We start from the raw sequence: 23,638 nt of genomic DNA, 5'->3' as shown, positions 1-23,638 counted from the left end.
AACAATTTTGTAAGAAACATTATTTCTCTTGCTATAAACAGGTGAACTGATAAACATGTGAACTGTGAGCTGCTAATGTATATATTTTAATCTTTATTACAATTTGGACATAGGGGTGTAAAGATTTTAGAGTTAAATTTAAGACATGTAACTCTTCAAAGCACAGACTGAATTTCCATCAAGTTAGAAACTTTTGTGAAATATATCTTCTTGACATTAATGGTTGACAAAGTGTTAATCTCTGTTCAAATTCCTTTATACGGGACATTCAAAAACGTAAAGAAAGGAAGAAAAACTTTACAGCATTTCACGTGTACCTTAAAATGTTTTACGTTTTACATAAGAATAGCAAAGGCCGAAACGCATTTTTAAAAAGGCAAAAGGAAATAGACCACTGTGACTGAACCTAGCAAACAATTAAAAATAAACAAAAGGATTGTATCTCTCAGACCTGCAGGAAAATGCCATCCTGTCCATCTTGTCAAAAAAAGCTAATTGTCCAAATTAACTTCCTTTCCATAGCATACATATGGCAGAGCTTAGCCTACTTCTGCTCTACTTGTGATGGCTGATATCTCCTCTGCGTAGCTCAAAATCTTCCTTCTGACGGATGAGCTTGTCTATGATCCTACCCGCTTCCTCAAAAAAGGCTTCAGTTGCTCTGATATTTTGGGCAGCTATGATCCGTGCTACAATCGCAGTGATGATGCTTTGCGATTGGCACGGACTGTGAATCAACCTGTGTCTAACTTTTCTCTTTGGTTCCGTTATTAAGAATCCCAGCTTTAAGGGTGGGCCTGGACTGGCGCTCCTCTCCTTCACGTTGCGACGCAAATAAGCAGTGTAAAGCTGGATGAGTCGCGTTAATGCTGTTCTGTAGGAGAGCCTCAGAGATTCAGCAGAGCCCTTTGGGACTGATGATAAACGGATGCCATGGATCCTGACATGTAAGTGAATGGCTGACCCACTGATCCACTGTTTTAGAGTATTTGTGTTCAGGTGATGTTCAAGAGTCATACTCTCATAGTGTTCAATAAGTGCGTACTTCAATTTCTGGTCATAGACCTCCGTTAGTACTGCCATGCCCTCACTGTCATTCACTGTCCAAGGAACTAGCTTCAGATACTCACGGACGACAGATGAGATCACCGAAGAGTTGTCGGGTCCAAAAATCCTCTGGTAGGGGTCCAAGGACTCACCGTCAATTTGACCAACCATGCCAGCAGCAAGACTCTCCAAGAGTAAGGACATAGCAAGGGCCACAACCCCCACACCGCCGTAAGACACCTTAGCGCGCTGTCCGACGACTGAAGTTAGGTTGCTATCTAACACGGCAAGTTGCTCCTTTGAGAGGCTCTGCTGGATAGCAGCATAATGAAAGTTAAGCGCAAAGCTTGAGTTCAGAGAAAGGTAATTAGATAGCGTCCTGTCAAGGGTGATATCAGGAATGATTCCACTGGCCTGGCCAGCTAAGAAAACACCATCTATTATTTCAAGGGATGGACTGCAAGCATTGTTTCCCATGTTTAGGATGTTGCCTCCAGGCTCACCAGTGTGTAAACCATGGCACTTGTGAAGTTATTCCAACCAAGTGCCTAATGGGAACAAATCTGTCAAAGTGCATGGATCAGTCCATCCAAAAATAAACACTGAGCACAAAGTGCAAGTTAAATATTAACAGTTATAGGAATGTGATGTGAATTTACCGCAAGTGGTAAATTAGTATCCTTACTCTGCATGCTTGTCAAGTCAAAAAGTTTACTAATCTCAAACTTTTTTAAATTCTTGATACAAGAACCAATTATGAGTAACTTGGAAAACTTATCACTGTAAACATTATCTATAACTTTTGTTTATAAAAGCACTACAAATAAAAAAAATGTATATAACATACTGGCTCATTACAAAAAGTGAAAGATTTATTTCACTTGCCACAAGTTTATCTAAACAGTTCCAAAATATCCAAAACAAAAACAAAGGCAAAACAAAAACAAAAAAACCCCAGAAGCAATTTAATCCAGAAAGGGCAGATTCCAGGAACAGGAAGGATGTGGAATGAAATAGCTGGAGAGCTGGTCTAATCATTCTTCAAGATGATGATGACAAAGAGCTAAACTGCACTCTCTCTGAAATAATCTGTTTAAAACTCCACAACCACCAGTGAATTTTTAACTAGCTCACTGGACATACAGTGGATGTAAAAATGATTCAGACCCCTTTACTTGTATATCACCCATAATGACAAAGTAACATTTTTAAATTGAAATTTCTTATTCATAAAAGTATTCAAACCCTTTATCTATGCCTCGCCACATTTGAATGCAGAGATCGACAGTTCCTTAGACATCTTGGCTTTGTTTTCATTCTGATAATGCAGTGTAAATGGCCCTTATAGACCAAGATATGTGCCTTTCCACACTATATCCAATCAATTCAAATTACAACAGGTGGATTTCAACTGAGTTCTAGACGCATCTCAAGCAGAATCTAAGCAAATGTTTCGTCATTATAGGTGAATACGTGCAGACTGAGGGGTAAAAATGGCAAGTATTTAGATTCAAATCCACAACACAAAGTGTATAACAAGTAAGGGGTGTGAATACTTCCCAAATACAATGTATTAGTACACATGTATGTATGCTGTATCCCAATACTTGGCACACTGGAGAAGAACAGTACTCAGTGGTTAGAACCAACACATGATGGTTTATTACAAAACATAGGTTGGACTGGCAAACAAGTATAACATTACAAAATATATATAAAATTATTTTTCCCCCAAACCTGCACAGACCAAAAACCAACAATCCCAATATATCTGAAGAACTCGGGGATGAGAAACATCACTATTGCATATAAAAGTTACAAAACTGGTCACTTTCTGACTTTTTAATTCATTAAGACCAGATCTGGAAGGGACAAAACAACACTGAAATGATCGACTCTTTACAACCACTTCAGTAGGATGGATCAAGGAGGGGTAGTTGCTATGCAGCTAGTCAGGAAAGAACAAAACACTTTATATTCACAATATAAAGTGAGCAATAACATTAAAATAAACATATAGGATTATGTAACTGATATGATTAAATCCACTGCAAGTCTTACGGAAAGTTAGTTGTACTGCACCAGGCAAAAAACTGCACCGAGAATGCCATGCGAGCATCTGTTGTCCGCTCACTATAAAGTACATGCAGCATGCAATTATTTCAAAGTCTTAAAATTAGCCTTTGTGTGTAAAAGAGATACCACCTAATGTCAAACATGGAATGCATTACAGACCCAAGTAGCACCAAAGTAGCAAGATGCAGTTATGCACTGAAACAGAGACTAAACTACCAGTGTTTGGTTTTTTTTTATATCAGAAATCCCAATTAAAAATAACAAAAAAGAGATGTTTTGCTGACCTTTCACAGCATGTGAATTCACAAACCTCATCCAATAACCAGTTGGGAGGAAACAAAATGAGCGTATGCAATGAACTGTAGTACCATGCAAATACTGTACTTTAGATTTCTTGTTATAAGAAGAGAAAAACCTTCTCTTCTTTGGAAAAAAATCTAGTATTTTGAGGCATTTTTAACACACATGCACACGTGCACACGCACGCACTCTTGAGCTACGACTATTTGTAAGCTGGGGTCGTTAAACGACTTCCCCAACTATGAACCATTGTAGTTGCCTTCAGGCTCCTTCTTGCACTATTGGCATTTCTACATACTGAAAACTCAGTAGGCAAGTTACAACATACATGATGCATATAGATTGAGCATTTGCACAACAGAAATTCAAAATGATTAAAAAAAATGTAAACATTGTCCTTTCTACAAAAGGTAGTTAGATAAACAACTGATGGAAAACGGACAATATGGCTTGGAAACCACATTATAACCACATGCATAAACTAAGAATATCAAGTTTTTAAAAAGTGGTAAATGTTAGCAAATTTGTGATTTCAAGGGAATTTCTGACAGAATCTTTTAAATAAATGTTAATAAATAGCCATTGAGAGTAAATATCCATCTGAAGGTTATATAATCCTACTGAAAGATCTGCTCTTTAAATCCTACAAAAAGGAACTGCTCTCTCATTTTAAGACACATTTGAGGCCCCTGCTGAAAGTGCAGCTGGAGCAGGGTACCCGTTCAAGCTTACCTAGGCAAAATGCTCTGCGATATTCCAGTTAGCACAGTTAAAGACAACATGAATGTTCAGGAGAGTTAACTCAGGCTAACAAACATTCAAGTCCAATGGTTAAAATGTTTCACTAAACCTACATGTTATCTGGGATGCACCACAATATCCAGTGAAGATAAATCTATGCAAACATAAAATCTACATGTTTTGGTAATATATCAAACATTTTGCAAATGCTAAGTGGCTTGTGAGATTCCTACAATCCAAGCCCTGAGCTGAAGTACACTTAATTAAATGGGGCTAGAGGGTGCATAATGCAGTGTATACAAAATCCACATTGAAACTAATACAACAAAATTGGTGTGGAAAGCTATAAGATCACACACTGGACTGAGCAGCTGAAAATGAGCAAAAATACTGACAAGTTTGCTTAGGTGTGTGTCTATATTTGTGTAGCCCTCACTCGGACACTGTACGATTTTTAAATTTTTTTTCCTGAAACCCAGTCCATGATCATTTGCCATGTCAGCTACCTTTAGCACAAACATTCTGCCTGAAAATACATTTTCATAGAAAAGTCATGTCTTCTCCCTTCGATGGGTGGAAAGACGGGCTGGTTACCATCAGGTTTCTTTTTTGCCATCATTAGAATTCAAGCACGCATAAAAAAAAAACCAACTATAAATACTTCCTGTAAAAATCTATCTTGCTTCATCTTCAAATAAAATTTTCAAAACACTAGCATCCCAACCAAGCTGCTCTTTAAATGCTCCGCAGAAGTAAGTAATTCGGCAGGAACACTAGAAAGTGGGTGAAGACCACTTATTTTCTATTCTTCAGTAAGGATTTTCAAAATGACATCAGCATTTGCCCAGTCATTTTCCTTTGGATTTCCCCTTCCTTGGACTCATACGTGAGCCATCCACGTTGACCGTCTGACTTGCTCCCTTGGATGGTGATGCAGAATCTGATGCCACTCTGTAAGAGCTGGCGGATCCTGGGGTTCCTTTGTCCTCCGTCTTGGAGTCGGAGCTCACTCCTGTGCTCGTCTCCTTCTCCTTGCTCTCGGTGTCAGAGCATGGCTGCCAGTCATTCAGCTCTTCGCTCTCAGAGCCTTGTACTGCAATCTGAGGCACCAGAGGGACCCTCCTTGCTCCGCCCTCCTCCCAGCCCTGCGAGCACGACGACACCACCCACTCGGCCCGGTGCTTGGGCCGCGCACCAGAGGCTGGGGCTGGCAGGGGCGGGTTCTGGGGAGCCCTCTCGTCAGGCTCGTCGAAGCTCACCTCCTGGACGGCCTCCTGCTTTTTGAAGGAGTCGCGGCGCTCGGACAGGTTGAGCTTTCGCATCACCACAATCTGCTCGGCGCGCTCACCCGGCCACTCGCGCAGCTTCTGCCCGCCCACGAAGGCCCCGATCCTGCCATGCTCTGTCACGTAGGCCACGCCTCCGCACGCCGCATCTCCCTCACCGTCCCCGCCTGCCTCCATCTCACAGTGGGGCACCTCTAGGGTGTGTCTGCGCGGGGCGTGGGGCTTCTTGTCCCCATGGAAGATGCCCGAGAGCTTTTCGGCAGACTGCACTCTCTTGAGCAGCGGTGAGACGGGGAGCTCGGTGCTGCGGGGTCGAACGCAGTGGCGGACGATGGTGGGGGGCGATAGTGTCTTCCCGTGGAAGGAGTGCAGGGTCTTTGTGATGCTGGGCAGGGGGGCAGGAGAGTGCTGAGGCGAGAGGGCCTGGGGGGAGGATGTGCAGGCCAGGGGTGAGGGGGGAATGCTGCTAGTAGACTTGCGCCGGCCCACTTTGGTGTAGCGCTGAGTGCTCAGTTTGGGCCCGAGCCCGTGTAGGGAGCTGGGCCTCATCTGCACAGCTGGACAACTTGACGAGCTGGAGCACGAGGAGGCACTCGATGGGGGAGGGAGAATATGGAGGTTTGCATCTGAACAGATGACAGACAGAGTCACATGCACACAGACACATGCACACGTGTATATGACTGAGTAAAATGTTTAAAACAAAAGAGTGCGACATTTTTTAAACTTAAGGCCAAAGTTGATCTAGAGAATAGCTTTAGTGGGTTGAAACTATAAATAGTAGGAGTACTCAAAATATAATACACTTACACTCTCTTTGAAGTAGTTTGAACTGTATGTCTAATTTTATGTTGCCCACTTTAGACTGAGACTTATAAAGGATCTGTTTCACCTAGTGAGGCTTCCCCAAACCTAAAGCATTTCACTCAGAAGATACTTAAGCATCCAGACAGAGAGCTGTATGGAGGGACCGCAAGTGGTCATGTGAGGGGCGGCGCGTACCGGCGGCGTGCTCAGGGACGGGGCTGCGACAGGGCGTGGAGGGCCCTGGGGACAGGCTGTGTGTGGGCGAGCCTGGCAGGCTCTCGCTGGACGACACAGAGTGATGCAGGCCGGAGGAGAAACTGCGGCTGCTGTGCAGGACCGTGCTCTGCCTGGAGAGCTTCTTCAGGACGCTCCGTCGCCTAATGGGCACAATGAACACCACCATAGCTCTCAGAATCGACAGGCTTCAGATACACATTTTGGTATTCAGTAAACTAAATTAGGAGGGCTAGAACTCTGACCGGTCCTGATTGTCCTTTCGCCTGCTCCTCTTGCTACGGCGTGCCATCTTGCCCTTGTAGCTTGTTTTCCGTGCTGGGCCGATCTTTATAGTCGTGTCCTCAAGGGCAGTGGTCTGCAGCGCCACCTTGTTACCACTCTGTATAACAAATAGAGGTTGTCAGACAGTGTAGAAGTGGCCTCGCACAAGAGTTCCAGTCCAACCATTCTGGGTTTCTGCTGCACCTTACCTTAAGGAGAAGCTCCATCATCTCGGTGTGCACCAGGCCCTGTACGGACTCACCATTCACGTGAGTGATGAGATCTCCAGCTCTCAGGCCAGCTTCATGAGCAGGACTGCTCTCCTCTACACTCTACACAAAAAAGGCAGCTCAATCAGTTGTTACCAATGAAGCACCAAACGCTTGAGTTCTATTCTACCATTCATCATTCTATTTTATCATTTATGAACATTTTCTCAAGTAACATTGTGTTTACACATTCTTTAACAAAGCATTCAGTTGCACAGGGCTCAAGTGACCCCCTCCTATGAAAAAAAGATTAGACCAGTTCGAGCAGCTTGTCACGCCAGTGCGGCGAGTCGCTCACCGAGACCATGTGATGGATGGTGTACACATCGCTGTTGCCCATGTAGACGCGGATGGTCTGCAGGGTGAAGCCGTACTTCTTCCCCGAGCTGTGGATCAGGATGGGCGGCCGCAGGCAGCTGATGCTCAGGGAGAGGTCTCGGTTGGGGGAGGACTCGCGGGATGACGGGTTGGAGGAGATGGAGGCCGGGGAAATGGGGCTAGGCTGAAGAACTCCGCTCATGTCATCTACACAGAAAGGAGAGGAGCATAAGGGCAACGGACAGCTGTCATCAGCGCCGGCAAGTGTCGAGTATTTCAATTACTACCAGTATCCAGTCCAATGGCAAACCCAGGCACTACAAATTTGTTATGCATCTTCACTGATAAAACAACAGTTAGGGTTTACTGAAATGTTCTTTTTTAAGCAATGTATTTATAAGACTAACGCTACTTAAAAAAAAACAAAAAAAAAACAAAAAACCTTCACCTGGAGTAATAATGAGAGACAGTGTTGAGATGGAGGCAGATTTCGGCACTTTGCTCCCTGGAGAGAGACGCTGCCTGTCAGGGGTCTCGAGCTGGTTGCCAAAGCAGCGTGGACTGCTATGTTCCCTTGGAGATGAGTGCTTCGTTCCTGTACTGTTGCTACGCAATCTGATTCGACGCAAGTTGGATACAACCACCTCGGCTTTAAAGTGAATGAGAACAAAAATTCAAGTTGCTTTCCAGTATTAAGAGTTTTAGAGTGTTAGAGTATTACGAGTAATATATTTTTGAAGGAAAACAGCACAAAGTCTAGATCATTAACGTTCTACATCACCGTCGCCTTCAGTAATAAGAATACATTTGAATATTTGTGCTGCCGAATCCAACCCATCTTGAGAGCTCATGTAAGAGGTGGAGCACGCACCTTCGTCGTCTGTGGACAGAGCGAAGCGGGGCATGGCCTCCAGACTGTGCGTGCTGCTCGCCACCAGGGGGCTGACACAGCGCTCACACTGGGAGGAGCTGGATGAGGCTCGTGGCTGCAGGCTGCGACACACAGTCAGCCATGTGTTAGAGGCATCAGGTATCACAGATAAACAGAAACCCCTAACCATGCACGCGGAAATGCACCTCCAGAATGGGAACAGACCTATGTCTAGACAAGCTTGGCTGACTACTGTGAGATGATCTAGCATTAGAAATCTAGTATTAGAAAACAAACTCCTGCTCACTCCTGCTCATTTCTTAAAAAGTCCATTAATAAGTCATTTGCAAATGTACAAACGTATTTCTAAATCTACTCTTCCTTTTAAGCAAGATTCACCAAATGATTTTGCTCCACTCATATTCATATGAAAAGAACACAAAGCCAAACTGTAGGTGATATTTGTGCAGCTTGCAGTGTCCTGCTCAAGAGCAGTTTTAGGGAGGGTCCATCTGCTTTTTATTTGAGCAAGTGTGGCCCCTCACTCTGCAACCACTGACCATCCTCTGTGTCCCGAGAGCCTCCTGCAGTCCTGTGCTCCTGTGCTGCTCTGTCTGCGCATCTCCACAGGGGAGTGGTTCTCTCTGCCATCCGCGCGATCCTCCTGCTCCTCGCTGTGGCTCCGGTCGGATGAGAAACTCAGATTGGACGGTGTGGCCAGGTATTCTGTGCTGCTATAAACCTAGAAAAGGAAGTGGGATGTATGCAAGAAGAGACAGACTTTTTTACTGACACGTAGAGCAAGGTGTGTTGTTCTATTTACAATTATGGCGCTACCGACCTTGCTAAAACGATTTGACCATGAGGAAAACCGACGAATTTCAAGAGAAGACTCATCGTCATTGGTTTCGTCATCTTCATCCGAGCCTAAATGACGGTAGCGATCAGACCGAGCTGGATATAAAAACAAACAATAAACAAAACAAAAACAAATGAATATGAAAGTACAAACGCAAACGAATCGCTTATGACAAACCTAAACTAAATGTGAGAGAGAACTCCAATGAGTGCCACTCACTGTCAAAGTAACTAGTGTCATCCTCGCCTTCCAGCTGAGGGATGAATTCAGCTTTCTGTCGCAGCAGACCAGTCCAGTCAAGGCCTGTGAAAAAGGTGTGCTGCTTTACCTCTGCTGCTCCTCCTGCACAACACGCAAAGAACACAGCCCACTCAGGTAGGTCCACCATGCAAACAGCACATTAAGGAATGCTAAACAGCACAAGCAGGTCGCTTTTGTTGCCCCGCCCCCTTCAGAGGTCTATTAAGACATTACTAATGGCTACAAATCATTCAAGAGGGAGGGCACATACAAGAAGGAAAAACAAAGTAAAAAAAACCCCCAAACATTTCAGAGAGAATCAAACAAACAAAAAAAACATCACACATACACACACACACACACACACACAAACAACAATCACATATATTTGATTAATGCACATTGCAAAAGCACATTGCTACAATGACTAGGGATGCACAATATATTGTTTGTTAATCAATATTGTTCTCCATAATACTGATATCACAGGCTACAATATGCAAATGACTTCTCTTACAAATCATATCATTTTTTATTGTGTGCTGTGAGCATCCTGACCTCAGTCACTGCATATGAGTGTTTAGATGAATCACAGCATTCACATGACCCAACAAGCATAAATTATGATAAAAATAGGACAGCCCAATCTTGAATCACATCAAAGGATTACTACTATGTATCTGTAATATAGCAAATTATACTACAATTGCAATAATTTTTCTCTACATTGTGCAGCCCTTGTAATAGCAGTGCTTTGTTACCTGTGTGTTATATAGTAATAGCCACTCACCACATGGCCAATAAAGATAGTAGAGACCACAGGTTGTGAAATTACCTGTTCCAAGCCTTTCAAGGGGACTTTGCCTCAGTAAACGTGTGATCATGTCCTGGGCATCCACTGGCAAAGCATCGTCTCCTTCTGGCCAGATAATCTCATCTGCATAGGGGATAAAGCAAGAACATTCATTTTGGGTAATTAGCAATGCATGCAGGATTGTGATATTGAAACTTTATTTACATATATTCACACCAATTTTTTCTAGCAAAGTGAACAAATGCAATATTTTAGCATCCAGGCTTACCGCTGACTACTTGGCCAAAAAGTTCTTCTGGTGTGTCTCCAAAGAAGGGCACACAGCCCACTAGAAACTCATACAGAATGATCCCCATGGCCCACCAGTCCACTGGCTTGCCATAACCCTGCCGCAGGATAACCTCTGGTGCAATGTACTCAGGTGTGCCACAAACCTACAGAGAGACTCAGTCAATAATTTACAAACAGATTCCGCAAGAAAAGCTAAATGATGGTAACAACCCAATACAGTTCCTGACAGGGTCAAAGTCAATACTGTAAGGTCCATTCAGGAGATGAAATCAATTTGTTGGACATTAGGTACTCCTGCTTACAACACGCATCAGTGGATTTCAATTTGGAGTTAAATTTCAGTTCATGGACTGACCTGGGACTGACACTCTACTACAATAAGTAAAACAACGGACACCAGAGTGGAGTTATGTAACATATTTTTCATTAAATAGTGTGATTAAAAAAACAAACAAACAAACAAACAAACAATACACAGCCAAACACCCACAGGATTCTAAAAAGAACAGTTTATGCTAACTGTATACAACTGTATAAATCATGAAAAGAACACACAGAACGTACAAATACCCTCTAACCTGTTTGTCGATGAACTCCCTTGTGTCTTTCTCAATGTGACCTTCATAGAGATTGGTTGTCATGTTCATCAGGCCAATCTTAGACAGGCCAAAGTCTGTCAGCTTAATGTGACCCATTGAGGTTATCAATAGGCTGCAAAAAAGGTTTTAAAAGAGTTTACTAAATGAAACCATTTCCTGAATTAATTAGACACTGAATTAATATCTTATGCTGTAATGCTGCACATAACACCTTTCTCCACATACTTGTCAGGCTTGAGGTCTCTGTGTACTATGCCATAGCTGTGAAGGTATTCCAATGCCAGAACAGTCTCCGCAAAGTACATTCGGGTCATATCAACCGGCAGTGGGCCCATGTTTTTGAGCAGATTAGCGCAGTCACCACCTGTTTGTCACATGTAAAAATGCGAAATATATGGTTTCAAATGTCTTTTTCTTGGGACAAAAATAAAACTGAATCCTGAATTAAGTGGTGATTAAACATGGATAATTTTCAATCCTTTAAGAATAACCAAAATTGGGTAATTTTGTCTTTTTTTCCTCACAAAGCATCATGCAGTGCTTTTAAAACCACCACAAAATACTAAGACCAACTATTCTAAGCAGTTTATATCCCATGACTTTACCTTCTACATACTCCATAACCATACAGAGATGCCTACGGGTCTCAAAAGAGCAGAACATGCTGACAACAAATGGATTCTCGGCAAACGTCAGGATGTCCCGTTCCACAAACACCTGCTGTATCTGATTCCTCAGGATCAGATTCTGCCGGTTGATCTTTTTCATTGCAAATCGCTGACGAGTTTCTTTGTGCCTTACCAGGTACACAGCCCTGAAACAAGTTACAGATACAACTTTCTGATGGAACAAATGGTGAGAGCCAATTAGTACAATGAATGATTGGTTTGGAAACCATTTTGTCTTAAGTCCACTTTGCCAATTATTACGATATTATGAGCAGATATGCTTACCCATAAGCCCCATTGCTGATCAGCTTTATAGTTTCAAAGTCACTCTCTAGTGGTTTCCTTCGTGGGGGAGTGATCACAGACTTATTGTGCTATAAATGAAGTAGCAGGAAGAAATATTTTCATTAATGTTTCATGTGCCCAGCTAGGGTAGGACTAGGCTCAATCCTTGCCATGGAAACGGACCACAAAATGTAGCTTACTTCAGAGTCGTCAGTATCCACATTGAGAGAGGGTGCAGAATCGTAGTGCTCCTCTAGCTGACTCACTTCTGCAAACCAAAAAAAAGGAGACAGAAGGCAAAATATGATTGAGGATAGTATGAGCCTTAGCGTTTGCTTAATAATGATACTGGACACAACAGACCCTACAGATAGAACAGATCTTATACCATCTAAGGGGTCTCGATTCAGACCCAACTGGTTGATGATGTAACGGGGAATGTCTGTTTTGATGCCTTGTCCAACTTTGGCATGACCCTCTGCAGCCTCCAGAAGATGATAGAACTCCTCAGGGTCAAACTCCTGTTAATGTAGTCCAGTTTAAGACAAAAAGGTTAGTAACACAATGACAACCATCCCTGAGTTCAAAGAAGTCATTCCTCCTGAGGGTGCATCAATCTTTAACAGTATGGGGTCTTACCAGACATTCCAACAGCCTTGCAGGGCGGGATATGATAATGAGGAGCTTCCTCACCAGCTGCGTGATGACTGATACCTCCTCACTCTCAGAACGCTCCAGTGCCTAAGAGCACACAACTGATCAATTTGGTGACACCCCAAGCTTTATGAGACAAAAAGACTGTAGACAAAGAGTGCAGAAGAGGGCTTTTTGCATGAGAGGTTTTGGATAGGCAATTGAGTACTTGTGTAGGCAGTCATGTAATTTTAGCTTACAATATATAACAGCAAATTATTTTGGAGGAGAGTGTGTAATTTGTGGACATGTATGTATGTATGTATGTATGTGTGTGTGTGTGTGTGTGAATTTGTAACAATTTACAACAGCAAATGGTCAACATTAGTCCAGAGCAGGAAAGGACCCGATGCATCACATCAGCATGAAAGGTGACTCTTGTAGTTCTTTTAAATAGTGCATACAGGGCAATGTGAATTTGAGGTGGAGGTTACATAACAGCACCAACAGAAAGCATTACATCAAAGATAATAAGCCATTTCTCCCAGGCCCATTTCAACCAGTGATTCAAATTGGGCCTTTCATCTAATCTACACACATGAAGGCAATAGACTCCAGATAAAGCAACTACTGCAGCACTGCTGCTTATTAGGTGCTATATGAAGTAAATATTAATTTATAATTTCTAGTAAGGAAATAACATCCATGTAGGAGCTCACTTAGGGTGATAGTTAAGGATGATGCAATCAATCAATGAATCCAAATGAAATGATATGCCAGATCACAGGGTTTAAAAAAAGGGTTACACACTTCTCACTCATTCCCCCAGTGGACTGATGCTACTGCATTCCGAACATGGGAATTCATATGACTATCCTAACATGGGAATTCATATGACTATCCTATTAGTGTTACGCAAGATACAATCTATGGCTGGAAGGGTAGGAGAGAATACCAAGGAAAGTTATTAAAGGGGTCAGAAAATCCAGTGCATGCATACTTGGAGCCAGTGACTACAGGATGTGGGAAACACTTTAATAAGCTTAGCTCTGTGCATAATGTCCACCCCAGCCATGCAAAGTGACAGCCAGCGATGAGTCCTGCCTGGGGTTGTCTGCACACAAACCAGTAGGTGGGCGTAAGGGTTGCTATGGAAACTAAGGCTCTCTAGTCATACAGATGAATCTCCAGCCAAACGGGAGATCTGCATTTCCAACCAAGACCCGCGCCGCAGGCTAGTATGACACACGGAGGGAAATTCCCTCCGAAAAGAGCACAGTGATGATCCAGTCATGCCAATAATGTTTTCATTACGGGCGATTACGGTCTCTATTAGAGGCCGCCTGCTGCTGAACCTGTTGCTCCTTCTGAGCAAAGTAGCGAGGCCAGAGCAACATACAGGGAGATGAGATGCGATGGCACTTTTGTCAGACTGGTGACAGGCACGGCATGGCTGAGAACGCAAGGCATGTTATATCCTCTCCCTGCGACAGCCGGTCTTTGTTCTGCCTGCTTCTGCCTGGTACTGACATGAACCAACCACTAACTGCACAGTAGTGAACCTCAGCTCACTGTCAAAGCAGCTAGAAGTGTGAGCCACAGATAGATAGCAAAAAATAATCTGCTGTTATGAGAGCCAAAAAAGTTGACCAATTAGCTAATGCACATTAGTTAATACACAAACGACATTGTAGTTTTATGTCCAATTAAACACACCTATATGTTATTTTAAATCATATAAGTTCCAGCTTTACATATTTAAAAACATATATCAGTTGTTCCAAAACTGTCTTAATAAGGACCGGTAGTTTGAGAAAGAAAAACACAGTAAAGCAGCTTGGATGACCGTGCCTCACCTCGAGCAGCAGCTTCTCAAGCTTCTCCTGCAGCTCGAGGAAGTAAAGTGACGTGATCAGGTCTTTCTGCGACTTGTCCAGGCAGTCTCTGGCTAGCTCCACCAGCTGGTGTTGGATGAAGCCCAGCACTCCATCCCCAAGGGGCAAAGTACTGTCTGCAGAGCAATGTCTGATAATGTCCAGCAAGCGCTCCTCCATCTGAGCCGTTGCCTGTATGCAAGAGTTCATCGTTAGCCTGAAATACCATGATAATCAGTTCAGCAGGAAGAGCAGGTGCTTTCATGCAGTATACAGCAATTTAATCAATTAGGACTAGTCAGACATGACAATATACCTTAGGAAATCTCTCTTTGTAAACATGGTTCATCATCACAGTTTCACTGTCAAATGAGCCACTTGTTCGTCCAGGGCTGTAACACGAAAAGCAAGATACAAAAGTTTATTTTATGAATATTTTCATTTATCTATTTCATTTAGTATTCCAGATGAGAAATGATTGCTTGGTGTAAATGATGTGTAAATACCAGCACACGAAGGCCAGTGATATTTAATATAAACAGTTAGCAAAACTCAATAACCATAGTGTACAGCATCATTACCCATGAGTAGGTAGTGCTGGAAGAGTGTATATCTAAGTGGTAAGATGCATTGGGAGGGTGTGTATCTGAGTGGTAAGTTGTGCGTGGGAGAGAATCTAATCTAGAGACCTGCTGAATCCTTAAGAGCAGGGAGCTACACCGTGGGCTAGGCAAACTAACAGCCTCAAGCTATAGCAGCCTTTTTTACAACCCAACATGGCAACATCACTGAAGAGTTTTTCAGTTTATCCCACAACTAAAGAAACCTTAATTTCAAACCCCTCCGCTGTGTAATAAGGGAAAGATGGTATATACATATCAGCCCAACTCTCCATGATGAATCCTGAGCTTCCATTATTATTATACCTTTCCAAACACGGAAAAAATGGCAACATTTATGTCTAAAATCACAAGTTTACATTTAAGACTAAGCTCTACACAAAAGACAAAGGACATAAACAATATTTATACATGTGTGCATGTGGTTGGAGGGATTACCTAAGACTACGGGACCGTGGGCGTATGAACGATGAGGGCCGGCCATCCTCATCAGTCATGCTCTCAGAGCTACGGAAATGTTTGAACAGGAAGTGGAGCTCGTCCTGTGTGGGCTGGTATGGAAGCTGGTGCAAGCGTTCTTGGGAAGAGGAGGAGGACTGCAACCAGAGCCACTCATCTCTTAGGCAGATTTAGCGCAGAAAAACTTTGCTACTTAACTATAAAATCAGAATAATACCATAACACTCATTACAGGTTCTATGGTTCTACCCCCCCCCCCCCCCCCATTTTGCATCTGTTAAGATTTTGCTATAAAATCAAATACATTAGTAAGAAGGGGTACGTACAGACACAGTGGAGCTGGGTGGATTGGTGCCATAGCCAGATGATGGGAGAGAAGCCAATGACCACCTTCTACCTTCCACTCTGGAAAAATACAAAATGCTAAAGTATTGAACACATGGAAGAATATAGAAAATGATCTCACTTAACCAAAGGAATTTGACCAAAGCAGTGGTATAAGTACATAGACTTCACAATAAATTTATTTTCCCCACAACGCTGTAACACATCAGAATTTAGGAAGGCGCATTTAGATAAATCTGTATAGGGTATGGTAAGGACTGTTCCATATTAATGCAATCACAGAAATAAAGAACCACACACACACACACAGACAGACACACAAAATTGACTTAAGGAGAGAAATGCTACCTGTCGGCTCGAGCCAGGTGGCTGAGAGGATATAGACAGAAATGAAAGAAAAAGAGAGTTTAATATGAGGCACAGAGCTTAATGATGGCTGCAAAGAAGTCTTTAGCGGGAGGACCTGCACATCAAATGAAATGATCTACCAGCTGGGTCATATAGCAGCTCATTGAATATGACATTTACTCACCTCCGGGCGAAAGGGAAGTTGAGAGAAGCAATAGCAGACACATTTCTGGGGCTGTCTAAGGGGCTACTTGCAGCTAGAAGAAGAGAAATTCAACAAAATGACAAAACAAAACACTACAGAGAAAGTGTATCATTTATTCATGTATTACTCACTATGGGAATCTAGCTAGGGAAGGAGCACTTAACATATCCGTCAATTATCACCACATCCGCTATAATCCTGCACAGTGACAGACTGGCCAATCTGATAATACAGCCTCTCTCAAAGTTGGAGAAAACAAAATTCTGTTTTGTAATTGAAGTTTAGAAGCACTTTGATATATATTGTAAAGTGACAAGGTCATAAACTAAAGACAAAAACGTATTGCTTTCACATCCACACCCGACTAAAGCACATTCTCATTTAACTAATTCCGATGAACAAGTTTGGCGACTTGGACAAGAGGACTGGTGCAAGGGCAGGGCTTATATTTTCAAAGACTGGTCTGCATTAATTTCACCCACATGATTTACACCCGTTGAATCATGTGACTGCTGGGATTCATCAAAGCAGCCAGAGAAAATGTATCTGCAATGAGACTGTTCACAATGCTCAGAACACACTTGAAAGAAAAAAAGTTATTTCTTTAGAGAGCTCATTTGCATATAATATATTTCTGCAATATCAATATTGTTATGGCCACTATTGCAATAACTAAGGCACCAACAGTGACTCTCACCTGTGTGGACTGAGAGAGGCGAGAGTGGGCGCGTCGGTGATGGTGTCCCAACACCAAGGCTTTTCCTGTTATTGCTGCGGCAACTGTGACAGAAACACACACAAGCAAAGTAGGACAATTGAAGCATTACAATAAAAACTCACTGACACAAGCCTCCTCCAACTTTAACAATACTGTTTGTGAATAAGTGAATATCACTGGCAACTGAAAGACAAAAAGATGTTATCAGCTGGTGTTTGCATCACTAAGTCTCAGGGATGCTCTAACATTACAGCTAAACCAGTTTAATGTAGAAATAATAAAAAGGGTGGAATATGTTGTGTAGAAAAGAAAAATCAAATCAATGTATTTATCAAAGGTTTCCATAGCCTTATTTAGTACTTGAAATCATGCCCATATGCACTGTATTGAAGTTGTGCTGCAGTCCGTCTGAAAGACATCCTTGTCTTCCGTCCACCAACCACAGATAATCATATTTCCCATACTAAGGTCCCAAGTAAAGTATGAGCGACCCTGCCATGACCCCATACAGCACTAATCACACTAATAGCACTCAGAACAATGACGATGAAGTAATGTTAAATATGGGCCAGCCTGCTCACAATAATGACTCCGAATAGATAGCTGTGTTACCTACCTTTTGGACCTCTTAAGCATTGCACCAGAGACGAAATGAGACTTGCTGTTCGTTACTGCAGTCCAGCAACTTGGATCAGACATGGCACTCACTTTGGATAGCTAGGCTATCTACCTAGCTAGCTCTTGATACTGCGTTTGTTCTTTTTGTTGGTTAACGTCAACTAATGTTAACCAAGCTATAACCAGCTATCTAAGACAAAGTCTCACTTAGAAAAGTAAGCTTCCCTGTTGATTTTTGACTCTCAGTGCCACATTAGGTACACAAGAAAAATGCTTGTCAAGAGGAGCCAGGCAGAGGAAAACTCTTCTGATTTCCTTGCTTTGTGTTAGTTAGTTAGCTAGCTAGCCGGTTAGCTAACGCTAGCTAAGCATAGCTAGCAAGATACATTGGAAACTCACAAAGCAAACACAACAAAGTTTCAGGTTTTTCATCTTGACTAGAGACTGTTCCATTACTGCCTCGTCCGGGAAGCAAGTTGCTATTTCTGACACATGTTTATAGCTAAATATTGTTGAAGCTAAAAAGAGTTGAAGCTGTCTTGAAGCTGTCTTTTCTCAAAGTTAGCTACTGCTTTTGTGCGTGTTGTGTGCTTGGTCTCTTGTGTTGATTGCCGGGTGATGACGTTGGAATGTACCACCCCACTTTAAAAAGAGGAGGCCACATTATAAATCCATGGATCTGATCTAAATTTGATTATATCGATGAACCAACACCATACACTACGCCTCTGAATAAAATTCCACTGGTGATTTAAGTTTGCCCGTAGCCTCTGCTAACTTTCAAAAAAAGAATCCCTTTAGTAACTATAACGTGAGCGGTTGATGTCTAAAGTGATAACATAGCTAATCGGAGCACTGAGTAATGTAATAACAACCCAATTACAGCAGACACACATTAGTAATGGTGGTGCAGAAAAAGTATCCTCCACAGAGGATTAGACTAAGATCAAGGGTGGTTAATGTTTACAGGGTGAAATGAAACTTCGCCACGCTGCATCCAACATGATGTCATATGTCTGTACTTTCATAATCATAATCACAACAGTCTTGCGTATTGACGTATTTATCTTCTAGTGGATTTACTATTCCAATGCTTTATAACTTTGGGGATATGAAATTAGCCTCTTATTTTATCTATCTATGAATAAATATATCAATAATAAACAATTTAATTAAGGTGTTAAAGCATTTTTATGCTGGTGCTTTTTATCCCAACCCAAGATTTGCTCTCATTTAAACTGATTTTGTAATCTCGCAGCATGTAAAGCGCCCATCTTACCTCCACGGATGAAGGGTTTGTAAAGGACTGCAGGGACTGCAGGGACTCAGGGTGATTGGGCTCTGGTGTGGTGACAAACTGAAAGTCAAACATGTTCACATGTGTTAGTGCTCTGACTAAGTGTGTCTGCCTGGCCTGTTTGCCTTCCCCTGATGTCTGTCTTTTGTTAGCTGCCAACAGAAAGCTGCCCAACCTTGTAATTAGATTAGATGAATGAATCTCACAGGTTTCATTAGACAGGAAAAGACAGGTATTCAGTTTGTGCAGGTTGACCAAAAGATCTGTGTGATTTGGGGAGTTCCTCTGTGTTGCTCACAGTTAACAAGGGCTTGGTAATAATTTTATAGGTTCATGCTTGAATTTTGCTAAAACATCTTGAATAACCAACATTAGTTACAGTGGTTCCTATTATTGCCTTTAGAGCAGCATTTTAGATATGCAGAGTATAACTATTCCTAAATTCGTGAGTTCAGAAAATATCCCCCTCCCCGATACCCATAGCAGAGTGTAAGTCCTCTATGATAAATTATGATGTCAGTCCTCTATTACAATTGACCACTAATAGAGTCTCACTGTCCCATTATAAGAGGTGCACAGGCTGTGTAATGCTGTAGGAGTTATACAGGCAGTAATGTTCCTCTAATGTTGAGCCAATTGCAATAAAACAGGGGCCCCAAGAGCTATTGGAGCTATTAGTTTTAAACTTTACTCAATTTTGACCTCTTGCAACAATGCAAAATAAGATGGCTTGAATATTAGGCATGCACAAAATGTACAAATCGTGTTGTCAGTCTGGCAGCCACTGGCATATAACAGCACAACTGATAGCAACATGTGCTGCAAAAAGATGAGCGTGTTGTCATAGAGATGTGAGAAAAATGAAGAAGAACCAACTGTGCAGACAACCTTTGGTGCATTTGCAATCCTATCAGTTGGTTTGCTTAATCATTCTGTATACTCATTGAGAGTAGCTCAGTGTCCCAACAAATACACATCACAGTTATGAGCAACCTAACCGCATATGTATTGCTTTTCAGTTGTTTAAGTAAAAACATTTGCGAGACAGTGATCACATTTTTCGGAAGTTTAATAACAGGGAACTGACAGCATGCTGATATGAGTGGATGCATGGTCATCTACCAGGGGTGTAGTTTTGGCTGAGGGGGCAACTGTATGTACATAGTGCTAAGAGTGGGAGGACAGTACACGAATACTGCAGTGATCATCTTTTAAGGCAGGCTGAAAGAGGGATGGGGCAGCAAGCAACAGTTCTCATGAGTATGAGAGGAAATGGCACGTCAGAACAGCCAGGCTTTGTTCTCTGCTCTGCCAATTACCCGTTCACGTTTAGGTATAATCCAATGCCAAGTCTAGTATAATACTTACTAATGTCTACATATGTCTTTATTGATAATAAAGGAAAATACAGCTTGGGAATCTGTTTTTCATCTTATGCACATACTGCGTACATTGTTGGTTATTGCAGTGATGCTGCATGCAGTCATGACAACCACTCGGAATAGGAGCTGGCCACGCCTCAATGGTGCTTCTTTGGTGTATATAAAGGCACGGAAGCAGAACCCTGCATACACGTGCAGTGTTGCTTAAGAGCATCCTCCCAAACGTTCACCTATGACAAGCTGTGAATACGACAGCTGGGTTGTTGTCCAACCTAGGCACTGTTCTTAAGGGCTGTATGCCACACACGCTAAGTAAAATGTTGCTTCTCACAGAGAACCTAATTCTACGCTTACTTTAAGTTTACTGTAGCAAAACATTTATTCAGTACTGCGATTCTCAGCTTGATACTTTCAGAAATACAGTATGCACGAAAATACTGTCTCACAATATTTGTTTGGTGCATTTCATATACCAAGGCAATATTGTAGACAGTGATTACACTCAGTAGGCGCTCAAAACGTGAACAGTCCACGCGGAGTGCAAGCATTAAAGACTTTATCAACACACAGTAAATTTTTGTCGTTGCCTACTACTCAGTTGACTAAATCAGAGCGCTGTTGAAATTTTGCATTCTTATCTGTAACAATGAATAAACATGCACAAACCAGTCTCCTGTCAATCCTTGACAGCGAATTGTTTGGTGTGCACAAAATAAAAGATACGGAAGCGGATGCGTCCGAAGACACTCTAGCAGCATATTTCATCTATGTAGCAGAAATGTATCGACGCAGGCAGGTTGATATTTCTTTTAAAACATCAGACTCCACTGGGCTTCTTCTGTAATTCGCAAACATCACTGTGTTCACCTTTATCTAATGTAGGCTACTGTACAGAATTGTTAGGCTAGTCTGCTTTCTTTGCACAAATTAAAATCAATAAAATCTATCTATCTATCTATCTATCTATCTATCTATCTATCTATCTATCTATCTATCTATCTATCTATCTATCTATCTATCTATCTATCTATCTATCTATCTATCTATCTATCTATCTATCTATCACACACACAAACGCAACTGTAAACGTAAAAAACACAAAAGGCTATAAATGCGTTCTCAAAACTGACACTAAACGAAGCTCTAAGGTTGCTTTTGCTTTGCAGTTTCCTCAGCAGTACTGAGGGATTTCCCCTCGTCTTCCAGCTACTACTCCTAAATTATTCATTAATGATGAAGACTGAAAAAAGCGAACTTACTCCAAAGTAAGGGAGGGGATTTTCAGCTTGTCTCTCCTCTTCATCCCTTGCAAGAACCGGGAAGAACCGAAGTAAAGCTTTCTCAGAGCCCCAAGAGGGCACAACAAGTGCAGTAAAAAACTGCCCAGTGTTCACATATCGTCGTATAACCACAGAACCCTGGAACAGTCCGATGCCTGGTTCTTATCCCCATTAGAAAAATATCAACGTCATTTCACGTAGGGTAGAGCTGTCAAGTTGATCTAACCCGAAAGTATGCACAGGATTTGTTGCAAGCGGCTCATAATCTCATTCTGGTTGAATGATGCGGTCTTCTCTCCAATGTAACCGGTGGATGAGGTACGTGAGAGAGTTGGGTGGAGTGGGGGTGAAGGGAAAATATGAGAAAACAAGACACAAGAACACAAGACAAGACACCACCAGCAAGGCAAGAAAAAACTGAGCGTGGACCTACAATACATTTTAACCTGTAGATGTCAGCATCGGTCAGCACAAGCACTGGTTTATTTCTTAATGTTATGCTGTCTATCTAATTCTGGCAGCTCTGGGGAGCTCAGGGTCAGCTGCTGTGTCCCTAGGTCATTTTAATCCCAGTCCAGACCTGCTCTATTCATGGACATTGACATGACAGGTAAGGCCACATTAAGGAATAATTGTGCTACTAGCCCGCACAAGAATATGCTGTGGTATATTCAATATACTGTAGAAGCTCTAATTTCATTTAATATTTCAAAAGAAGCTTGAAAAAGACTTCAAAGCAAGAGGTAGACAAAAACTTCTATCTCAGTTCAGATATGTGGAAGACATCAAATCAAAATCCTTTGGGGTTTTCATCTCTGCCATCTCCACTAAGAGAGAGAGAGAGAGAGAGAGAGAGAGAGAGAGAGAGAGAGATGTGGTCTCTCAGTTACCATGGTGATGAGGATTACCTATACCATGAATATCCTTGTTACTGTGTTGACTATGGCCTTCAGTGAGAAGCAAGGATGTGATTTCCTATTGCCTATTTGTAGCTCCCTCCATGCTCAAAAACACATACCTACGCCCCCCCCCCACACACACACACACATATAGTATATAAGCATGGATATTTCAGGATTTAGAAATAATTACTTTGGGTGTTTTTAGTCAAAGTTATTAGGCTTGTTATCTGACCAAAATAAATGAAATGTTATGGTTATAAAAGAGAATATTAAAAGGTCACTAAATAAGATCTCTCTGTGCACAATTTATGTCTATAACATTAAAGCATCTTACCCGGAGCGAATGTATGGCAGCATTAAGACCTTTTGTGGCCCTAGGTTATGAAAACATTTGGGTCTCTTAAATGAATATTGTATATATACAATATGAAAACAACGACAGCATAAAGAATAGGCATGTAGAAAGCTTTAAATAGTGCAACATGAAATACAACATAAAATATGGAAAAATGGGCATGCAATCTGAACATGATAATAGCAAATAATTGCTAAAAATGACTGAAATGCATGGTTAATTTAGAAGTTTTATATATTATCGCAATACATTTCCTAGGACATACCATCATCTAATACAAATACAAAATAAAAAAACTTATTTGATGAAATGCTAAATGAAAATTACAACCTAATAGTACATAAACTTGACATTTTAAGGAACTTTCTATCTTGCAAGATGGTGTGAATAGTGGTGATTCAGTTTTTTACCTCCGATGCTCTAGACTGCAGCTTATATTGCCTAGACAGCTAATTCAGCCATGAGCAAATTGCAAAGTGCTTTGTTGTATACCTGGAAATCATTGTTCTTTAGTGCTGGTATATATGGCTGGAATCTAAATATGTGATCTGTCAAGAGTAAGTGACGATGCAGAGAGAGCTAGAGCCAGGGAGCAGAGCTGGTTGACTTTGCAGGCAAGATTCAGCATTTTCA

General features: G+C 41.8%; 1 protein-coding gene across 6 annotated transcripts; it reads right to left on the bottom strand.

The window, feature by feature from the left end:
• Positions 1-1,896: 1,896 nt before the first annotated feature.
• Positions 1,897-22,132, bottom strand: mast3b (microtubule associated serine/threonine kinase 3b). Of its 6 annotated transcripts, XM_027006891.3 has the most exons (28): positions 21,728-22,132; positions 19,069-19,146; positions 17,151-17,233; positions 16,433-16,505; positions 16,249-16,269; positions 15,882-15,960; positions 15,535-15,692; positions 14,793-14,868; positions 14,459-14,668; positions 12,609-12,710; positions 12,358-12,490; positions 12,170-12,237; positions 11,970-12,058; positions 11,622-11,830; positions 11,242-11,380; positions 10,996-11,128; positions 10,395-10,560; positions 10,148-10,249; positions 9,292-9,414; positions 9,055-9,167; positions 8,774-8,955; positions 8,214-8,335; positions 7,791-7,991; positions 7,323-7,549; positions 6,965-7,087; positions 6,737-6,873; positions 6,453-6,634; positions 1,897-6,076 (listed from the first exon to the last, which is right to left on the bottom strand). In XM_027006891.3, the coding sequence occupies exons 1-28, from the start codon at positions 21,769-21,771 to the stop codon at positions 5,013-5,015; spliced, it is 4,437 nt and encodes a 1,478-aa protein (XP_026862692.2). In that variant the 5' UTR covers positions 21,772-22,132; the 3' UTR covers positions 1,897-5,012. The 6 variants fall into 6 exon arrangements, with proteins under 6 accessions (XP_026862692.2, XP_081564452.1, XP_081564454.1 ...); XM_081708326.1 differs by lacking the exon at positions 16,249-16,269; XM_035523247.2 differs by lacking the exon at positions 19,069-19,146 and having other exon boundaries at positions 1,898-6,076; positions 21,728-22,131.
• Between the last annotated feature and the right edge of the window lie 1,506 nt (positions 22,133-23,638).

Source organism: Electrophorus electricus, chromosome 26, assembly GCF_041902795.1.
Source record: "Electrophorus electricus isolate QZ-2024a chromosome 26, ASM4190279v1, whole genome shotgun sequence".
NCBI classification, from domain to species: Eukaryota; Metazoa; Chordata; class Actinopteri; order Gymnotiformes; family Gymnotidae; genus Electrophorus; species Electrophorus electricus.
Note: the sequence above shows the minus strand (reverse complement) of the source record. Positions and strands in the feature narration are given on the sequence as shown.

Bases quoted from the DNA above. Each gene is read 5' to 3' on its own strand.
- mast3b (XM_027006891.3), bottom strand. From the start codon at position 21,771: ATGAAGAGGAGAGACAAGCTGAAAATCCCCTCCCTTACTTTGGA. The intron at 12,491-12,608 runs GTAAGACCCCAT...CTACATTAACAG, and splicing joins CAAGGCTGTTGGAATGTCTG to GAGTTTGACCCTGAGGAGTT. The intron at 11,129-11,241 runs GTATGTGGAGAA...CCTTTTTTGCAG, and splicing joins AGAGACCTCAAGCCTGACAA to CCTATTGATAACCTCAATGG.